Source organism: Thunnus thynnus, chromosome 21, assembly GCF_963924715.1.
Source record: "Thunnus thynnus chromosome 21, fThuThy2.1, whole genome shotgun sequence".
NCBI lineage: Eukaryota > Metazoa > Chordata > Actinopteri > Scombriformes > Scombridae > Thunnus > Thunnus thynnus.
The window spans coordinates 3,470,725-3,486,592 of NC_089537.1; the positions used below are offsets into that span (position 1 = coordinate 3,470,725).

The 15,868-nt window shown below is 39.0% G+C and overlaps 2 protein-coding genes across 2 annotated transcripts in view; one reads left to right on the top strand and one right to left on the bottom strand.

Annotated features, from left to right (window-relative positions):
- Positions 1 to 1,201: 1,201 nt before the first annotated feature.
- eif2s3 (eukaryotic translation initiation factor 2, subunit 3 gamma) lies at positions 1,202 to 10,112 on the bottom strand. The gene is made up of 12 exons (XM_067577895.1): positions 9,955 to 10,112; positions 8,552 to 8,615; positions 8,334 to 8,461; positions 7,525 to 7,646; positions 7,328 to 7,422; positions 7,050 to 7,208; positions 5,597 to 5,731; positions 5,320 to 5,414; positions 4,987 to 5,131; positions 2,999 to 3,168; positions 2,730 to 2,902; positions 1,202 to 1,670 (listed from the first exon to the last, which is right to left on the bottom strand). Exons 1-12 carry the CDS (start codon positions 10,021 to 10,023, stop codon positions 1,607 to 1,609), a joined length of 1,419 nt encoding a protein of 472 aa, XP_067433996.1. The 5' UTR covers positions 10,024 to 10,112; the 3' UTR covers positions 1,202 to 1,606.
- Positions 10,113 to 13,154: 3,042 nt separating this feature from the next.
- LOC137173792 (uncharacterized) overlaps positions 13,155 to 15,868 on the top strand; it is a 46,954-nt gene continuing 44,240 nt past the window's right edge. The window contains exon 1 of the mRNA XM_067578866.1: positions 13,155 to 13,207. Within this exon, the coding sequence (XP_067434967.1) occupies positions 13,199 to 13,207 (9 nt within the window). The 5' untranslated portion in view covers positions 13,155 to 13,198. The remainder of the gene's footprint in view (positions 13,208 to 15,868) is intronic.

The following is a 15,868-nucleotide window of genomic DNA, read 5'->3' on the forward strand; positions in this document are numbered from 1 at the left end:
AAATGTTGACATCACTGTGAAAACTCTTCATGTTTGTTTTAAAACCTTCAAACAACTGTTTCATTCCTGCCGTTGTGTTAAATTAAAGTTTATCTTTAATTTATTTATATTTATATTATTTATATTTATATTATTTGGTGTTGATGTGTTCTGTATAAATAAACTTTACCATCATTTTTATTCCACTTGTTTATTTTTTACTTTCAAACAGTAGATTTAATAAATGCTGGATGCTCTCAATTAACAATTGATGTGACGTCATCAAGATGTGATCGATGCTTCATGGAGTGTACAGCATGTTATTGATTGATTTGCTGAAATAAAATGAAACAGTTGTTGAGGTGATTCAGCAGTTATTGCGTCATCTTCTGCTACAGCTGGTTGATGTTGAAATCAATATATTTATTGATGAGGATATAATTCTGATTATAGATCATCATGATGCAAATGTCTGTGATTTTACATGTGAAATGATCACAGTGTAATAAACTGTTTCTTATGCAACAGAGCTGCAGATCAGGATTATTGTCATTATTTATTAATCTGCAGATATATATATATTTTTTTGATTAATCGATCAGAAAATAGAAGTTTTCATTAAAACCCAGGAGGCTTCTTCACGTTACCCAAAGATATTAAATTTAATCACATAAGACAAAGAAAAGCAGAAAATCTTCACATTAAAGATCCTGAAACACAAGAACTGATTGAAAAATGTAAATAATATTGATTGTGAAAATAATTAACTAATGAATAAGTCACCTGATAGTTTCAGCTGTTATTCATTACATTAGACAAAGTTCTTCATTTAGGTTTTAATTACTGGAATCATTGATTTCAACAGCAGCATTTTTTAATAATATATAGTTTGACCATCATTATATGTTTCAATGCAACAAGATAAACCATTTAGAATTATTCTACAATCCTAATTAAGACGTGCGTTTAATATTTTGGACCTTTCAGACTGAATTTTCAGCTGCAACAAGTTGAACATTGAAGGGAAACTTCACTGATTTTCCACCTCAGCGTTTGTTATTTCAGGTGTTTTATGTATAAAAAGTCGTATAAACCCTTTTGTGTCTCCAGATGTGAAGTCTGATAAACTGCCTCACTTGAAAAAAAACCTTAAAGAAGTAAACGTTGGTTCCTGCTTCGTCTGTGAAACACTTTTAATAACAAACAAAAAGAACTCTGAACGTTTCTTTCAGTTTTTCCTTTATTAGATGTGACTGAAATCTGTTGACAGCAGCACAGTTTTTATTTCTGCACTGAATGAATCCTGGTGTGAATTTTCTCCGGAGGATACTTATGACAGTCTAAAGGGCCTCTTCCTCCTCTCCTCCTCCTCGTCCAGCTGATCTCCGGATGTCGCTGCAGAGAGAAGAAGAAGAGCAGAGCAGAGGGAGGAGGAGGAGGAAGAGGAGGAGGAGGAGGCGTCTTCAGACCACCGACATGTCCCGTTCTGTTTCCTTCCTTCCTCCTCGCAGAAAAAAAATAAAATAAAATTCAAAAACAAAAACAAAAAAAACCCAAAGACGAGTGTGATGGTTATGATGTCCGGCTGATGGGAGCGTTGCCATGGTTACGTCCCGGTTTGTTCTCCTCAGTCGTCGTCCACTGTCGGCGTGATGGTCACGCCCCTCCTGATCTGTCCCCAGCCAATCAGACTGAAAGAGAAACAGCGGTTAGATTAAAGGATTCAGTGTGTAAATGAACTGCATCAATGACTCTGATCAGGATGAGATAAAAGATAAAAGTCTATTAAAACGTCAGAAAATAGAAATAAAAGCTGATAATTATCTCCTGAAGCCTGACGTGACGTCTGACCAACATGTTCAGTTTACTTTCACATGAAACGAAGAAAAGGCGGCAAATCTTCACATGATAGAAGCTGGAAACAGATGTTTTTACTTAAATATTGACTTAATTGATTGACTGATAATTGCAAATCAATTAACAGTTTCAGCTTTGCTCCAGTTTACAGGTCTGACACTTTTTTCCCACTGCAGCTCTACAACAACCCATATCAATGAGTGGTGACGCTGACTAATCATTACTGATTGATCTGTCCATTATTTTCTTCAATAATTGATCGTTTGGTCAATAAAATGTCAGAACTGGTGAAAGATGCTCGTCTCAGTTTCCCAAAGCTAAAGCGACGTCTTCAAATGTCTCGTTTTGTGTGATCAACAGTATAAAACACAAAGATCTTCATTTGACAATTACAGACGACTAAATAAACCACAAAACGTCCACATTTGAGACGTTGGAACTGAAGATTTTGGCTTTTTTTCTATAAATAAAACAGACTCTAATTAAAGTATTTATTATCTAAATTGTTGAATGAATCAACTAATCACTGCAGCTCTCTTCCAATGATGACAAGACTTGAATCTGTGTTACTGTGTTTACTGCAATCAACTTCACAGATTTGTCACTTTGACAACCTCCTGATTATCGTTCAGGTCGTGTTTTGCATCAGTTATCATCGTCTTCCTCAGTTCTGCTGCTGACGAGATGAACATCATGACGATGTATCACTTATACAAAGTTCTGCTTTTGTGGTTAAACAAACTACCTGCTGCAATGTGGAAGAACTTCACTACAACAGAACCAACATTTTCTGACAATTTTCACATCAAAAAGTGAAAGTGCAACGTTTGCACAGCGTTGTTGTTGTTGTTGTTGTTTCAGACTCTGAATGATTTAGAGAGTCAGATCCTCACCGCCAATGTTTCTCCACACGTCGACTCAGAGCGATCTTCTCTCCGACCTCCGTGCAGACGGGGTTGGTGAGGACGATCTTGGCCAGATCAGCCTTGACGGCGCTGACGCGGCCGCCTGTTGACAACGAGCCGATGTTCACCATCAGCACTTCGTTCTTAGACAGTTTCTGGACCTGCGGACACACGAAAAGATCAAATATGTCGTCATCGGACTGTTCAACCCTTACAGCTCGGACAGAAGACTACATTTCCCATGACGCATTGCTCACCTTGGCAGCCTTCTTGTCTCCTTCTGTGCGGACTCCCAGCAGCCTCCTGAGCAGGAAGTAGGAGATCTCCAGCTCAGTGAAGATCTCCGGCAGCTCCCCGACGGCGCCCAGCACCTGACCCACCATACGATCCGCCCGGCACAGTGTCGGGTCGATCTTAGTGCCCACACCTGCGCGCACACACACACACACACACACACACACACACACACACACACACACACACACACACACATCAGTCAGCATTTCTCCTACGTTTGGCAATTTTAATATTAACAATTTCCTGTGAGTGAGGCGTACAGTCGTCATGCCAACGACTGTCATGACCTCACGACACCTGGCACTCTGTACGTGAACTTTCCTTTGTTTGTAAATCCATTTGAACTCTTCTTAGATCTGAACAAATTTCTCAGAGATGTGAGATGAAAAGAATTCTTTGTCAACTATAAATATCACCTCATGGTTGTCTGCCTCCACCGACCAGACGAGTTAAAGTTTACATCCATGTTTGTCCAGACTTAGATAATATTTGTAGTGAAGAATTTAATAAAATCACCACAGTTTCAAGGTGACAACCAAGATTAGTGTCTCACCAAATGTGAAATATAGTCACAATCTTCTGTTCCTGAGTTTTGGTGTTGAAAAGTGTTTTTGCAGAAAATTGTGACCTTTAAAAAGCACTGACATTAAAAAAAAAAAAGATTTTGGGCTGGCGGGGGTTCTTGTTGTTATAATTAATTGATTCAGTAAACGTTGAGTACAGTCCGACCCGACGGTCTCCATCAGGTTTGACAGGTTGGTAATGTGTTAGTCTTTTCCCTCCCGCCGCAGGAGATAATGGATTAATCCTGGAAGGCTGTTGATGTGGCACTTTTCTCCTTATGAAAGTAACACAGACTTGTATTTCTCTCTACAGGCTATTTGAACTCGTAGGGAGAGATGAGCCACAAGGTCGCCTGGCAATCACCCTTCCCATTTAGTGATGTAGAGGGACATTCTGCTTAGAGAATTTAATTCATCCTATTCAGTCAGTATGAAGTTTAATTATATAAAATGGTGTAATTCTTGTAACTTTGTGTAACATTAATCACGTCATGTTTTTTGTAATATGTATATTTTCATTATCGTGCCCTTTGTAAAATGTTCACTTTGAGAAAAGTATAAGCATAATGCTTCCAGATACAGCCGTCGCCAATGTGGAGGCTTAAAAATGATCGATTGTTTTCACTTAAAACCAACTAAGTTTTACTATTAATCCACCTCAGAACAGAAACGGTTTAGTAGAGACATATTGTAGACTTTGAATTTAACAAATCAAGCAGTAAAGTGGAGCCAGAAATGTTTCCTCTGCTATCAGTGTGAGATTATCCAGGAAGTCACAACAACAACAACAACAACAACAACAGAATGAACATCAGCATCAGATCAGCTGCTTCTCTGTTACTACATCAGTTAAATAAGCTTCACTGACTCAAGACAAAGACAGAATCACTAGAAAACAACCTTCATCATCTGGTTTATGACATTAAACTTATTAAAATCAGAACTCAAAGAAAACGTGGGACATCTTCATAATGCTGCATCTGACCCGACCAGGCTTGTTATTTCCTGCTCTGATTTAAAAAAAAAAAAAAGTTCTCCTCCTTGATAATCAAGAGCAATTCCTCTGTTAGAGCCATTTGTATCTGTGTGTGTGTTAAGGTCATTCCCTGGTTGCCACAGTAGGTGGCGTATTGGACAGCAGCATTTGTAGAAGAAGAGGCGATTACTCCTCAGATGTGCTGCGTTTAGATGCTAATCTTTAAGCCTTTTATTGTTTGTTTTCATGCAAGTTATTGGTGTAAGTGTGTGTATAGCAAAGGCTGTATTGGTACACAGTGGTAAATAAATACATCTTAGGCACAAGTCTGCAGATGTTTGATTTACTACATCCTCCTTTAGCACATAAACAGACAAATCTAGGTGTTCGGGTGTGAGTGTGGACCTACCGATGAGGCCTCCGGGTGCAGCGTACTGCAGGTCGTTGTGCTCGGCGAACAGAGAGACGATCTTGGAGAAGATGGGTTTACACATCAGCTTTCCTTCCTGGTCTTTGGACACGATACCCGGTCGCACCTCGATCTCCTGACCCACCTGGAGGTCACACAGACAAGCAGCAGGTTCAGGTTTTTTTTTTTAGGTCTGTTGTGGCTCAAATTACAGTTAAACGTTCCTCCTTCACGCTGTTTGGTGCCAACACATGTACGTTATATTTGCATTGTCTGCATCGAGGAGAATGATGTCAGCGGCTTTCAGTATTTGTTGCTTTGAACAAGTCTCACCTTGAGAACACCCTTCAGGATACTTCCTCCTGCAACGCCTCCTTTCAGGTCATCAACTTCACAGCCGGGTTTGTTCACATCAAAAGATCTGATGACTGAAACACAAGACGATGAAACACATTATCAGACACTATCTCAGTTTCGTTTTATCTTACTTGTAGAGCATTTTGTTAACTATAACTATAAGGAACTTTACAGACAGGAAACAGGAAACGACGAGGAGGTAAAAGAAGCAGATAAACGAAGCACACAACAGAAGGAGCCTTTTTCTTCTTACCGATGAGTCTGGGCTCAGAGGTGAAGTCTCTGATGGGCACTGGGATCTTTTTGACGATGTACTCACAAACCACCTCGATGTTGTATTTCAGCTGGGCTGAGATAGGAATGATGGGGGCGCCCTCGGCAACCGTGCCTGGAAGAGAAACGTTACACGTGACGTCAGGTGATAAAAATAAAAAAGTGTGTGACCTGAAGAATTTACTCAACATAAGTGAATAACAGCTCATTATCACTACCTGTAGGCCTGATAAGCAGTTTAAAGCCTCTGGAAAGGCAAATCCATGATTAGCTATTAATTATGTAATTTAGGATCTAATGTGCATATAGTAAACAGCTAAAAAGTATGAGAACATAGCCTCTGACATATCCTGTAATTCTTCAGAAAGTTTGTCTCTTCCCTTGTTACTGGGTTGCAGTTAGGCGGGGCTAAACTAGGGAATTTATTACGTAATAAATACCTGCCCAATCATATTTAAGAGAAAGATGATTGACGTGGCTATCCGGCCAAGCTGACTTCACAACACTTACTCTTGTCTCCTGCATGCAGTGCACTTTTCTTTGCTTTTAGCTAGATTGAGAATTCAAATTAGCCTGATATGGTTTGAAAGTTACTGTGTTAAGCTAACTAGCAGACTCAGGTACACCACCCAAATCTGTATTAATCACGGAGTGGAGTGTGGATAAGTAGCTCAAAAGTGTAGCATAGTAATGCTAATGCTAACCGTTTCCTGTTAGTGAATGAAAGATGCTAAAACACTTAGCTTCATAGTCTGGGAGGTATAATTAATTAAAAACAGATATGTGTGGTCTACTCTAGTCTGCTAGTTAGCCGATTAGTCAAGATAACTAGTAGACCACTGGGGTAATTGATAATAAGCTCAAAAGTTTTGAATAGAAAAGCTAATGCTAACCATTTCATGTATGTGAATGGAAGATGCTAAAACGATTAGCGTCATACTCTGGGAGGTATAGTTAAATAAAAACAGATTTGGGTGGTTTAACCTAGTTTGTTAGTTAGTTGATTAGTCAAGCTTTCTAACCAAGTAGGGTCCATTTGATAGATTTGGTAATTTATTCCATATCAGTAAAACATTTTAGTGAATGAATAGAAAATAAAACGGTACTTGAGCTGAAAGTGAGCTGTCAATCAAACGTGATCTGGACACGCCCACACAGTCCTGAGAAATGCTTTGAGCAGCCAAATGAGCTGTTTCTGAGCTAAGTCTTCTAATAGTTATGAATGTTTATTTTCATTCAGATTTTTGTGGATGCTTAATGAGACACTCAACTTTGATATCATATATGCATTTTTATGATTTCAAGCCACGTTTCCAGAGGCTTTAAAAGAGCAAACATATGATAAAAACAAATGTTGAGAGGGTTACGAAGGAAACTTGATGTGAAATTTATTTTTTGAGGGACTCTTAAGGTGAGCCGGGTTCTTGTCTCACCCTGCACGAAGGCGAGGATCTGCTCGTACTGCTCTTTGGCCTGGCTCTCCTTCACCAGGTCGATCTTGTTCTGCAGGATGAGGATGTGCTTCAGCTTCATGATCTCTATGGCTGCCAGATGCTCGGACGTCTGAGGCTGAGGACACGACTCGTTACCCGCTGGAAGACAAGAGGCAAGAGCAAAAAAAAAAAAATCAGGACATGCTTCACCCTCCTTCACAGTCTGACGAACAGGAAACAGTTAGAAGTAAAGACCTGTTGGATAAAAACAATCTCACCAATTAGCAGGAGGGCTGCGTCCATGACGGCAGCTCCGTTCAACATGGTTGCCATCAAAATGTCGTGACCAGGACAGTCCACAAACGACACGTGTCTGGGAGAAAGAAGAAGAAAAAAGCCACTTTTTTGAATAAAGAGTTCACAGATGTCACCATTTTACAGTCAAACTTGAAACACTTCTCCTCTCACGTCTTACCTGACCAGTTTGAAGTTGCCTCTGGTTCCTGGGATGTCTGTGGGAAACTCATCAGGAGTGCTGCTGCCACATGACCTGTAGCACTCTGGTCTGGGACAGCTGGGGTCATCCAGCTTATAGATCTACAGCAAAAACACGAGAGTGATTATCAGCTTCTGCAAATGAGCATCTGTGTCGAGTGACTATTATCAACACATTCACGCTAATGGGAGAGTTACAAAATGTGGATAAAACGACGAAGAAAACTCCCTTCAAGCCGTCAAGAGTTGATGTATTATTAGCTAAAGCTGCAACCATCTATGTTAATAACTGATTAATTGTTTTGAGTAAAAAGAAGAAAAAAAAAAGCTAAAATTCTCTGGTTCCAGCTTATTAAATGTGAATATTTTCTGGTTTATTTGTCTTCTATGATGATAAACTGAATATTTTTGGGTTGTGGACTGTTGGTCGTGATAAAACAAAATATTTTAGTTTACATCTTGGGCTTTGGGAGACATTGATTGACATTTTTCACCATTTTCTGACATTTTAAAGACCAATTAATCAGAAAAATAATCATTAGCAGCCCTATTGTTAGCAGTCTTATGCAAATGAATTTGTTCTGGTTGTTTTCTGTCCTGTTTGGAGATGAATTTAAGGATGAATCTAAGACAGACATCTTTTAAAATGGTATGAAAATATCTCTATTCATTATGCTAACACGAAAAACTGTTCAAATTTTAACTGAAGGGCTTGAAAAATCATACTGGCACTGCCCTTCAAATGAAACAATCAAGCAGAGGTGAGGTATGTCCTCTAGCTTCACCTACCTTAGCGTTAGCATATCCGAGCTTGATGGTGATGTTCCTCTCCAGCTCGTTCTTAAACCTGACAGTGTGAACACCAGAAATGGCCTTCACTACTGTGGACTTTCCGTGAGCCACATGACCGATGGTGCCTGCGAGAGAGAGAGAAGAGGACAAAAGTTACAACAGGTGGTCCTCATCTGTCATGTCCAGTGATAACAGACACCGAATGTTTTCCATACCGATATTGATGGTGGCCTGTCTGCTGATGATCTCTTGAGACAGAGGTGTCAGAGTGGTCACATCCTGTCAAGAGAACAACACACATCAGTCTCACTCTACACTGACAAACAACACGATATTTGACAGGTTTTCACTGTGAGCGGCGCAGCGCTCGCTTTAATCCTGGAGGTGAATAGAAACAAAAGGGAGGCAGCACAGAGACGGACGTTCAAACACCGGAAACAAACTCATCAGCTGGACATTCACTGGGCAGCGGGCCAGTGAGTGTGTTAGTATGTCACCTAAATATTTAACTAACTGATAAAAATAGGACAAATTACAACTATTGTTGCATCTTTTACTACCAGACATGAGATTTACACATCAGAAAACAGATTGAGAACTTTATTCATACCAAAAGGAAATGAAAGTGTTACAGCAGCTACTTGACATAAATCAAAATACAAAAACAATGAGGTAGATAAAAGAAACAAATACAAGTAAAGGCTAAATTATATACAATAACTAAATAGACAAGAGGTGTAATCATAACTATAATACACTACTTGCTGAGTAAACACTGTTCAATGATGTTAATATGCTACAATATAGTATAATGTAAAAAAAAAATACACTAGTTTTAAATGAGCACACTGAAACTTAGCAACAGTTGATAAACTGATAAAATAAGGAAACATTTTGTCCCATCATCATCATCATCATTTACCTCACTGATTAAAATGAAAACTAATATAAAAAGGTAGGTAGGCCATGATCCATAACTGGTGAACATCATTAAGAACAGTTCCGACCAATATCATTATATCAATATATATCAACTGTCGATATAAGAGATTAAAGCCAATAAAATGTGGGATCTTTCTGGACGCGTCCCATTGATATTTTATTGATTTTACTCAGCGGTGAAAGAAAGACTCAGATCCTTTACTTAAGTAAAAGTACCAATACAGCAATGTAGTGGAAGTAGCATCAAATGGAAATACCCCCGTAAAGTATAAGTACCTCAAAATTAGTACTTGAGTAAATTTACTTAGTTACTTTCCACCATTGCTTTTACTTAATGTATGAATGTTGCTAACGTTTAGCTTAACCATTTTGTAAACGTTATTATTGACTTATAACACAGATAACAACCGCTGCGGTGTTATAAACACATATTAGACATTTAAACGTGTTTAAATGTGTTTAAATGTAGATAAATTGAGTATAATCCTGGTTGGAAGTGAAGCGGGTGTCCGGCTCCTCCGGGCCCGCAGTCATGTGCCAGGTGGCGGCGGCGCAACACCGGCGACCGTTAACGTCAAGAAAACGCCTTTAATTTCCCCAATTTCGGCAACACGACCGAGCGACAGCCACCGACATAAAATTACGAAGCCGTAAAATCAGTTAAACGGACACTTACCAGAGAACTAAGGTCTTGTTTGGACAGGTGAGGCTGACCAAGCGTTGTACCAGACTCGTCGCCCGCCATCTTGACTGAAAAAGGAATGAAAGAGGCAGCTCCGGCGAATGCCTGAATAACCGAACAAACCAGCCGTTTCTCTTTTCCCTACAGATAGTTATTTGATTAAAAGTTTCCTTTTAGGAGTGATAGTAGGAAATATCTTATGTCTAGAACAATACGTATGGTACACATTTATTTCCGCTGATAAATGACAGAGACGTCATCCAAGGCTTTCGACAAGAGTCAGCGGGGTCCTTTCACAACGGCTGATGCAATTTATTTTTTATACTGTAAAACACAGTTAATGCGATGACAACAAGTTGCTGTTGTTTATGTGTTGTTAACAAATGTTTATCATTGAAGGGGAAATGTCTTCACTAACGTTTTCTCACTCTAACAAAGAAGGATATTCTAATACATGTGTCAGGTCCGTCGTCGTTTGGTGACGTCATATAAGGGCGTATCCGTGGGTTTGTAGTCTTTTGTGTGGGTGTGTAGTCTTTTTTTTGCAATATATCTTTATTATTTTTCCATTTCATGAAACTGTAGATATTATAAGCAATGCGGTCAACAAAGGCAAGGCAAGTTTACTTGTATAGCACATTTCAACACCCCAACAAGGCAATTTAAAGTGCTTTACTTAGAGCATAAAAGGCATTAAAACAGAATATAAAAGCAACACAAGTAAAAAGACATATAAAAACAATTAAAAAGTGTTAAATTTGGTAATAAAAAGAAGCTAAAAAGGGAATAAGATAGATAAAACAAGAGAATAAAAGTAACAGTGCAGTGTAAAATATTAACCCTTAATGTGGTTTAATGAAAGGCAGCAGCAAACTGAAAAGTATTCAGCTGCGATTTAAAAGAACTGAGAGTCACAGCAGATCTACAGTTTTCTGGGAGTTTGTTCCATGTATTCCTATAGCTCTCAGTAGTAATGACTTTATGAGCTTCTTTAATGATAAAATTCTAACTATTAGAGACAAAATTAACCACCTCCTGCCCTCAACAGGCACCGTTTTCTCCCCAAACACAGGCACCTTAGAAACAGCTGTAAATCCTGACATACATTTGGACTGTTTTTCTCCAGTTGACTTTTCTGAACTAACTTCAATGATTTGTTCAGCTAAACCATCGACCTGCCTCTTAGACCCCATCCCAACTATGTTGCTTAAGGAAGTCTTACCCTTAGCTAGCACTTCTTTACTAGATATGATCAATCTGTCTTTAGTAACAGGCTATGTACCACAGTCCTTTAAAGTAGCTGTAATTAAACCTCTTCTTAAGAAGCCTAGTCTTGATTCAGGCATTTTAGCCAATTATAGACCTATATCTAACCTTCCATTTCTCTCTAAGATCCTTGAGAAAGCAGTCTCTAATCAGTTATGTGACTTTCTACATAACAATAGTTTATTTGAGGATTTTCAGTCAGGATTTAGAAGCATCATAGCACAGAGACAGCACTGGTGAAAGTCACAAATGACCTCCTTACTGCATCAGACAAAGGATTTGTCTCTATACTTGTCCTGTTAGATCTTAGTGCCGCATTCGACACAATTGACCATCAGATCCTTTTGCAGAGACTGGAACATTTAATTGGCATTAAAGGAACTGCATTAAACTGGTTTAAGTCCTATTTATCAGACCGATTTCAGTTTGTACATGTGAATGATGAATCCTCCGTGAAGGCAAAAGTTAGACACGGAGGTCCACAAGGTTCTGTACTTGGACCAATTCTATTCACCTTGTATATGCTTCCTTTAGGTAATATTATTAGGAAACACTCCATAAATGTTCATTGTTATGCAAATGATACCCAATTATATTTATCAATGAAGCCTGATGAAACCAATCAGTTAAACAAACTCCAAGCATGCCTTAAGGACATAAAGACCTGGATGAGCTGCAATTTTCTACTACTAAATTCAGATAAAACTGAAGTTATTGTGCTTGGCCCTAAACACCTTAGAAACACATTATCTAATGATATAGCTACACTGGATGGCATTACCCTGGCCTCCAGCACCACCGTAAGGAATCTGGGAGTTATCTTTGATCAGGATATGTCCTTTAACTCCCACATAAATCAAATTTCAAGGACTGCCTTTTTTCACTTACGTAATATCACAAAAATCAGGCACATCCTGTCCCTAAAAGATGCAGAAAAACTAGTTCACGCATTTGTTACTTCTAGGCTGGATTATTGCAATTCCTTATTATCAGGCTGCGCTAACAAGTCTCTAAAGACTCTCCAGCTGGTCCAGAACGCAGCTGCACGTGTATTGACTAAAACTAGAAAAAGAGATCACATTTCTACCATTTTAGCTTCACTACATTGGCTTCCTGTAAAATCTAGAATAGAATTTAAAATCCTTCTCCTAACTTACAAAGCCCTTAATAGTCAGGCATCATCAGATCTCCAAGAGCTCATAGTACCGTATTATCCCACTAGAACACTGCGCTCCCAGTATGCGGCTTACTGGTGGTTCCTACAGTCTTTAAAAGTAGAATGGGAGGCAGAGCCTTCAGCTATCAGGCTCCTCTCTTGTGGAACCATCTTCCAGATTCAGTCCGGGGTGCAGACACCCTCTCTATGTTTAAGAGTAGGCTTAAAACGTTCCTTTTTGATAAAGCTTATAGTTAGGGCCGACCAGGCTCACCTTGGATCAGCCCTTAGTTATGCTGCTATTGTTATGTTTTCGGTTTTTGGTGTTTGTATCCCAGAAATGCAGAGACAGAGGTGAGGACAGTTCTTGGGGTGTTTATTGAAAGAATAATGTCTCAAAGGGAAAAAAGGCAAGTGGCTGGAGGTGGTGGTTGAGGACTGGCTAGCAGGCGTTGCAGGTGAGGTGGCAAAAGACCACCGAGGCTGAGCAACAGAAAAACAGTAGCACTGGAAAACTATGCACAAGGGGAAAAAACTCAATAAAGCTCAGGTAGGTCACAAGAAGTTCTGGAGAATATAGAAATCATCAGGGACTCATAGTTACAGACTGCAACGGGATAATCTGGCACAAGAGTAGTGTCTTGACCAGAGTTTTATTGCAGGGATCAGCCAGCCACATCCTGAGCTGCCGACACTCCGCCAAGGAGAAAAAAGAGAACGAGGGAGGAGGAAAAAGAAAAACCAAAACAACTCCGAACACCAAAAAAAAAAACCATTTTGATGGGAAATGACCCAACCAGCAGCTAACGGGACCGTATGACATCTGTAGGTATGTTTGCATGCTGCTCAATGCTGCAGGAACATACGTGTGTTCATGTTTGTAAGTTATTATCAAGTTTTGATGAAGTTTCATTCACTACCATGTTAGGGAGGAAGGTATTATGCCTCATATTGCAATTTAATTTAACAATTGAGCTTTGAATGTTTTATATATTTGAAGATTTTATTTAAACATCTTAATCATATATCTTAAACATATTTAGACATCAAGAGTTCCTTGCTGTAGGTGTTTTACAGAATATATGGAAAGCTTTATTTCTTAGACTGACTCTGAGGTAAAGAAAATAACTCGGTGCTCAGTCTGTTTCACTTCAAAAACCCTGAGCTCACTGGCGCAGCAGAGTATGGCAAGCCGTTTTAACGTTTAATACCCAGACTTGATATTTATAGCAGATATCCGTAATTCAATTCTTCCTAATTAAAATGAATATTTCAGATAAAACCATAAAGTACAACTTAGCAAATTTTAGACATATTAGAAACTGTCTCTCTTTAGACGCAGCCAAGATATTTATGCAGCTATGATTCTTTCCCATATATCTTATTACATCACATGTTGGCGGCAGGCTGGAGAAACAGCCGTAAAACCTCTTGTGTCCTTATACAAACAAACTCTAAAAACTCCCCCACCTCCACTATGTGACTCTGTGTTCACGCGCTCAGTAAGTTCTATTACATCCTCCAGAATATCCTCTATACAAGATTGTATCATTTTGTCGCACTGCATTCGGGCAGTCAGCTTTCTCTGTGAAAGCCACAACTCAGTGGAAAGTCCTGCCTGATGATATGAAGAACTGTAGTTCAAACAATACATTTGAGGCCAAATTAAAAAATCTACTAAAGACCAATCAGCTGTGTGACCACTGACTTTAAACTCCATCTCTGGACCTCTCATTAGTGCAGGTAGGTATTGCTTTTAATTTGACAAGTTTACATTATTAATTTCTAGTTGACATTGTGTGTCTATGTGATGTGCTGTTGTGTGTGTATGGTGTGTTCTGTGTGTTTTTTTGCTTTGTACTGTTTGTTGTTGTATCTTTTTATTGTGGGGGACTACGGATGTAAATTAGCTTTGAGCTATCTCCAGTGCAGAGCATCTTTAATGTTTTTGCTCAGCAGTGGTTTTCGTCTTTGAACGCTGCCATGCAGGCTATTTTTGCCCAGTCTCTTTCTTATGGTGGAGTCATGAACACTAACCTCAACTGAGGCAAGTGAGGCCTGCAGTTCTTTGGATGTATTTTGGTCGGCCACTCCTAGGAAGTTTCTGTTCCATGATTTCACCATTTGTGGATAATGGCTCTCACTGTGATTCGCTGGAGTCCCAAAGCTTTAGAAATGACTTTATAACCTTTTCCAGACTGATAGATCTCAATTACTTTCTTTCTCATTTGTTCCTGAATTTCTTTGGCTCTCGGCATGATGTCTAGCTTTTGAGGATCTTTTGGTCTACTTCACTTCTTCTTTCTTCTTCTTTTTTTTTTAATGGCGGGTGGCAACCAGCGTAAAGGTGCATTACTGCCACCCACTATGTTGGAGTGTGAACCAGAGTTATCTACCTCTATAAACAAATCAGAAAAAAGAAAAAAACAAACAAACCAAAAGGAAGATGTCCTGAATACTAAATTCTGTTGATCAATCCAGTTTCTTTCAAGTAGTGGAATAAACTCCCTGACCCAATTGTAAATACACTTTTCAAACTCAATTCTTCCCCTACAATCTTCCTGATTTCTCTCTTTAATACTTCTCGCTCTCGAGAATACTTACTGCAGTGCAAAATGACATGTTCCACTGACTCCTCTATTTGACATAGGTCACATAATCCTGAGGGATGTTTGTTTAATGCAGTGTTTTATTTATTCTGGTGTGTCCTACCCTCAGCCATGTCAAGATGTTCTCCTCTTTGGTGCTTCTTTTAGCTGACCTCGCTGGGCCCACTTCTCTCTGTACTGCATAGAGGTGTCGTCCTGTATTTGTTGTATCCCATCTGTGCTGCCACTCTTTAATGATGTTTCTTTTGATTATTCCTTTTGCTTCCGATTTACTGAGTGAAATTTCTATGATCTCCTCATGCTTCAGTGCCTGTTTTGCTAATGTATCCACCATTTCATTGCCCTTAATCCCTCTGTGTGCTGGTACCCACATAAATGTTATCAAAATATTCATATTTTTAAATCTGTACAGAGTTTCATATACCTCATTAACTATATCCTGCCTACTGTGAGATGTAAATGATTGTAATGACATTAATGCAGAACATGAATCTGTGCAAAGAATAACCTTTTTAATTTGCAACTCTTCTATCCACTGTAATGCTGTTGCAGTTGCTATCATCTCAGCTGTAGAAACTGACAGATGATCTGACGTTCTTCTTTTCATAGAAACTTTTAAGGTTAGTATACGCAAAGCAAAGCCTGTGCTCTGTGTGTTAGGATCCTGGGATCCATCTGTGTATACTGGTATGAATGTTTGATGTAATGTTTGTAATCTTCAACCAAAACTGCAATATTTCCAAAATCTTTATGTACCTGCACTTTTTTTTTATATCCATAATCTAATACTGCTCTAATCATCGCAACATAGAAATTTTTTAATCGCAGATCTGCTTGCTTCCCATTCTGATCCTGTTAAACATCTCATCACATTTAG

Bases quoted from the DNA above. Each gene is read 5' to 3' on its own strand.
- eif2s3 (XM_067577895.1), bottom strand. From the start codon at position 10,023: ATGGCGGGCGACGAGTCTGGTACAACGCTTGGTCAGCCTCACCTGTCC. The intron at 7,209-7,327 runs GTGAGATTGTTT...CTTGTCTTCCAG, and splicing joins CGCAGCCCTCCTGCTAATTG to CGGGTAACGAGTCGTGTCCT. The intron at 2,903-2,998 runs GTGAGCAATGCG...GTGTGTCCGCAG, and splicing joins GAGACAAGAAGGCTGCCAAG to GTCCAGAAACTGTCTAAGAA.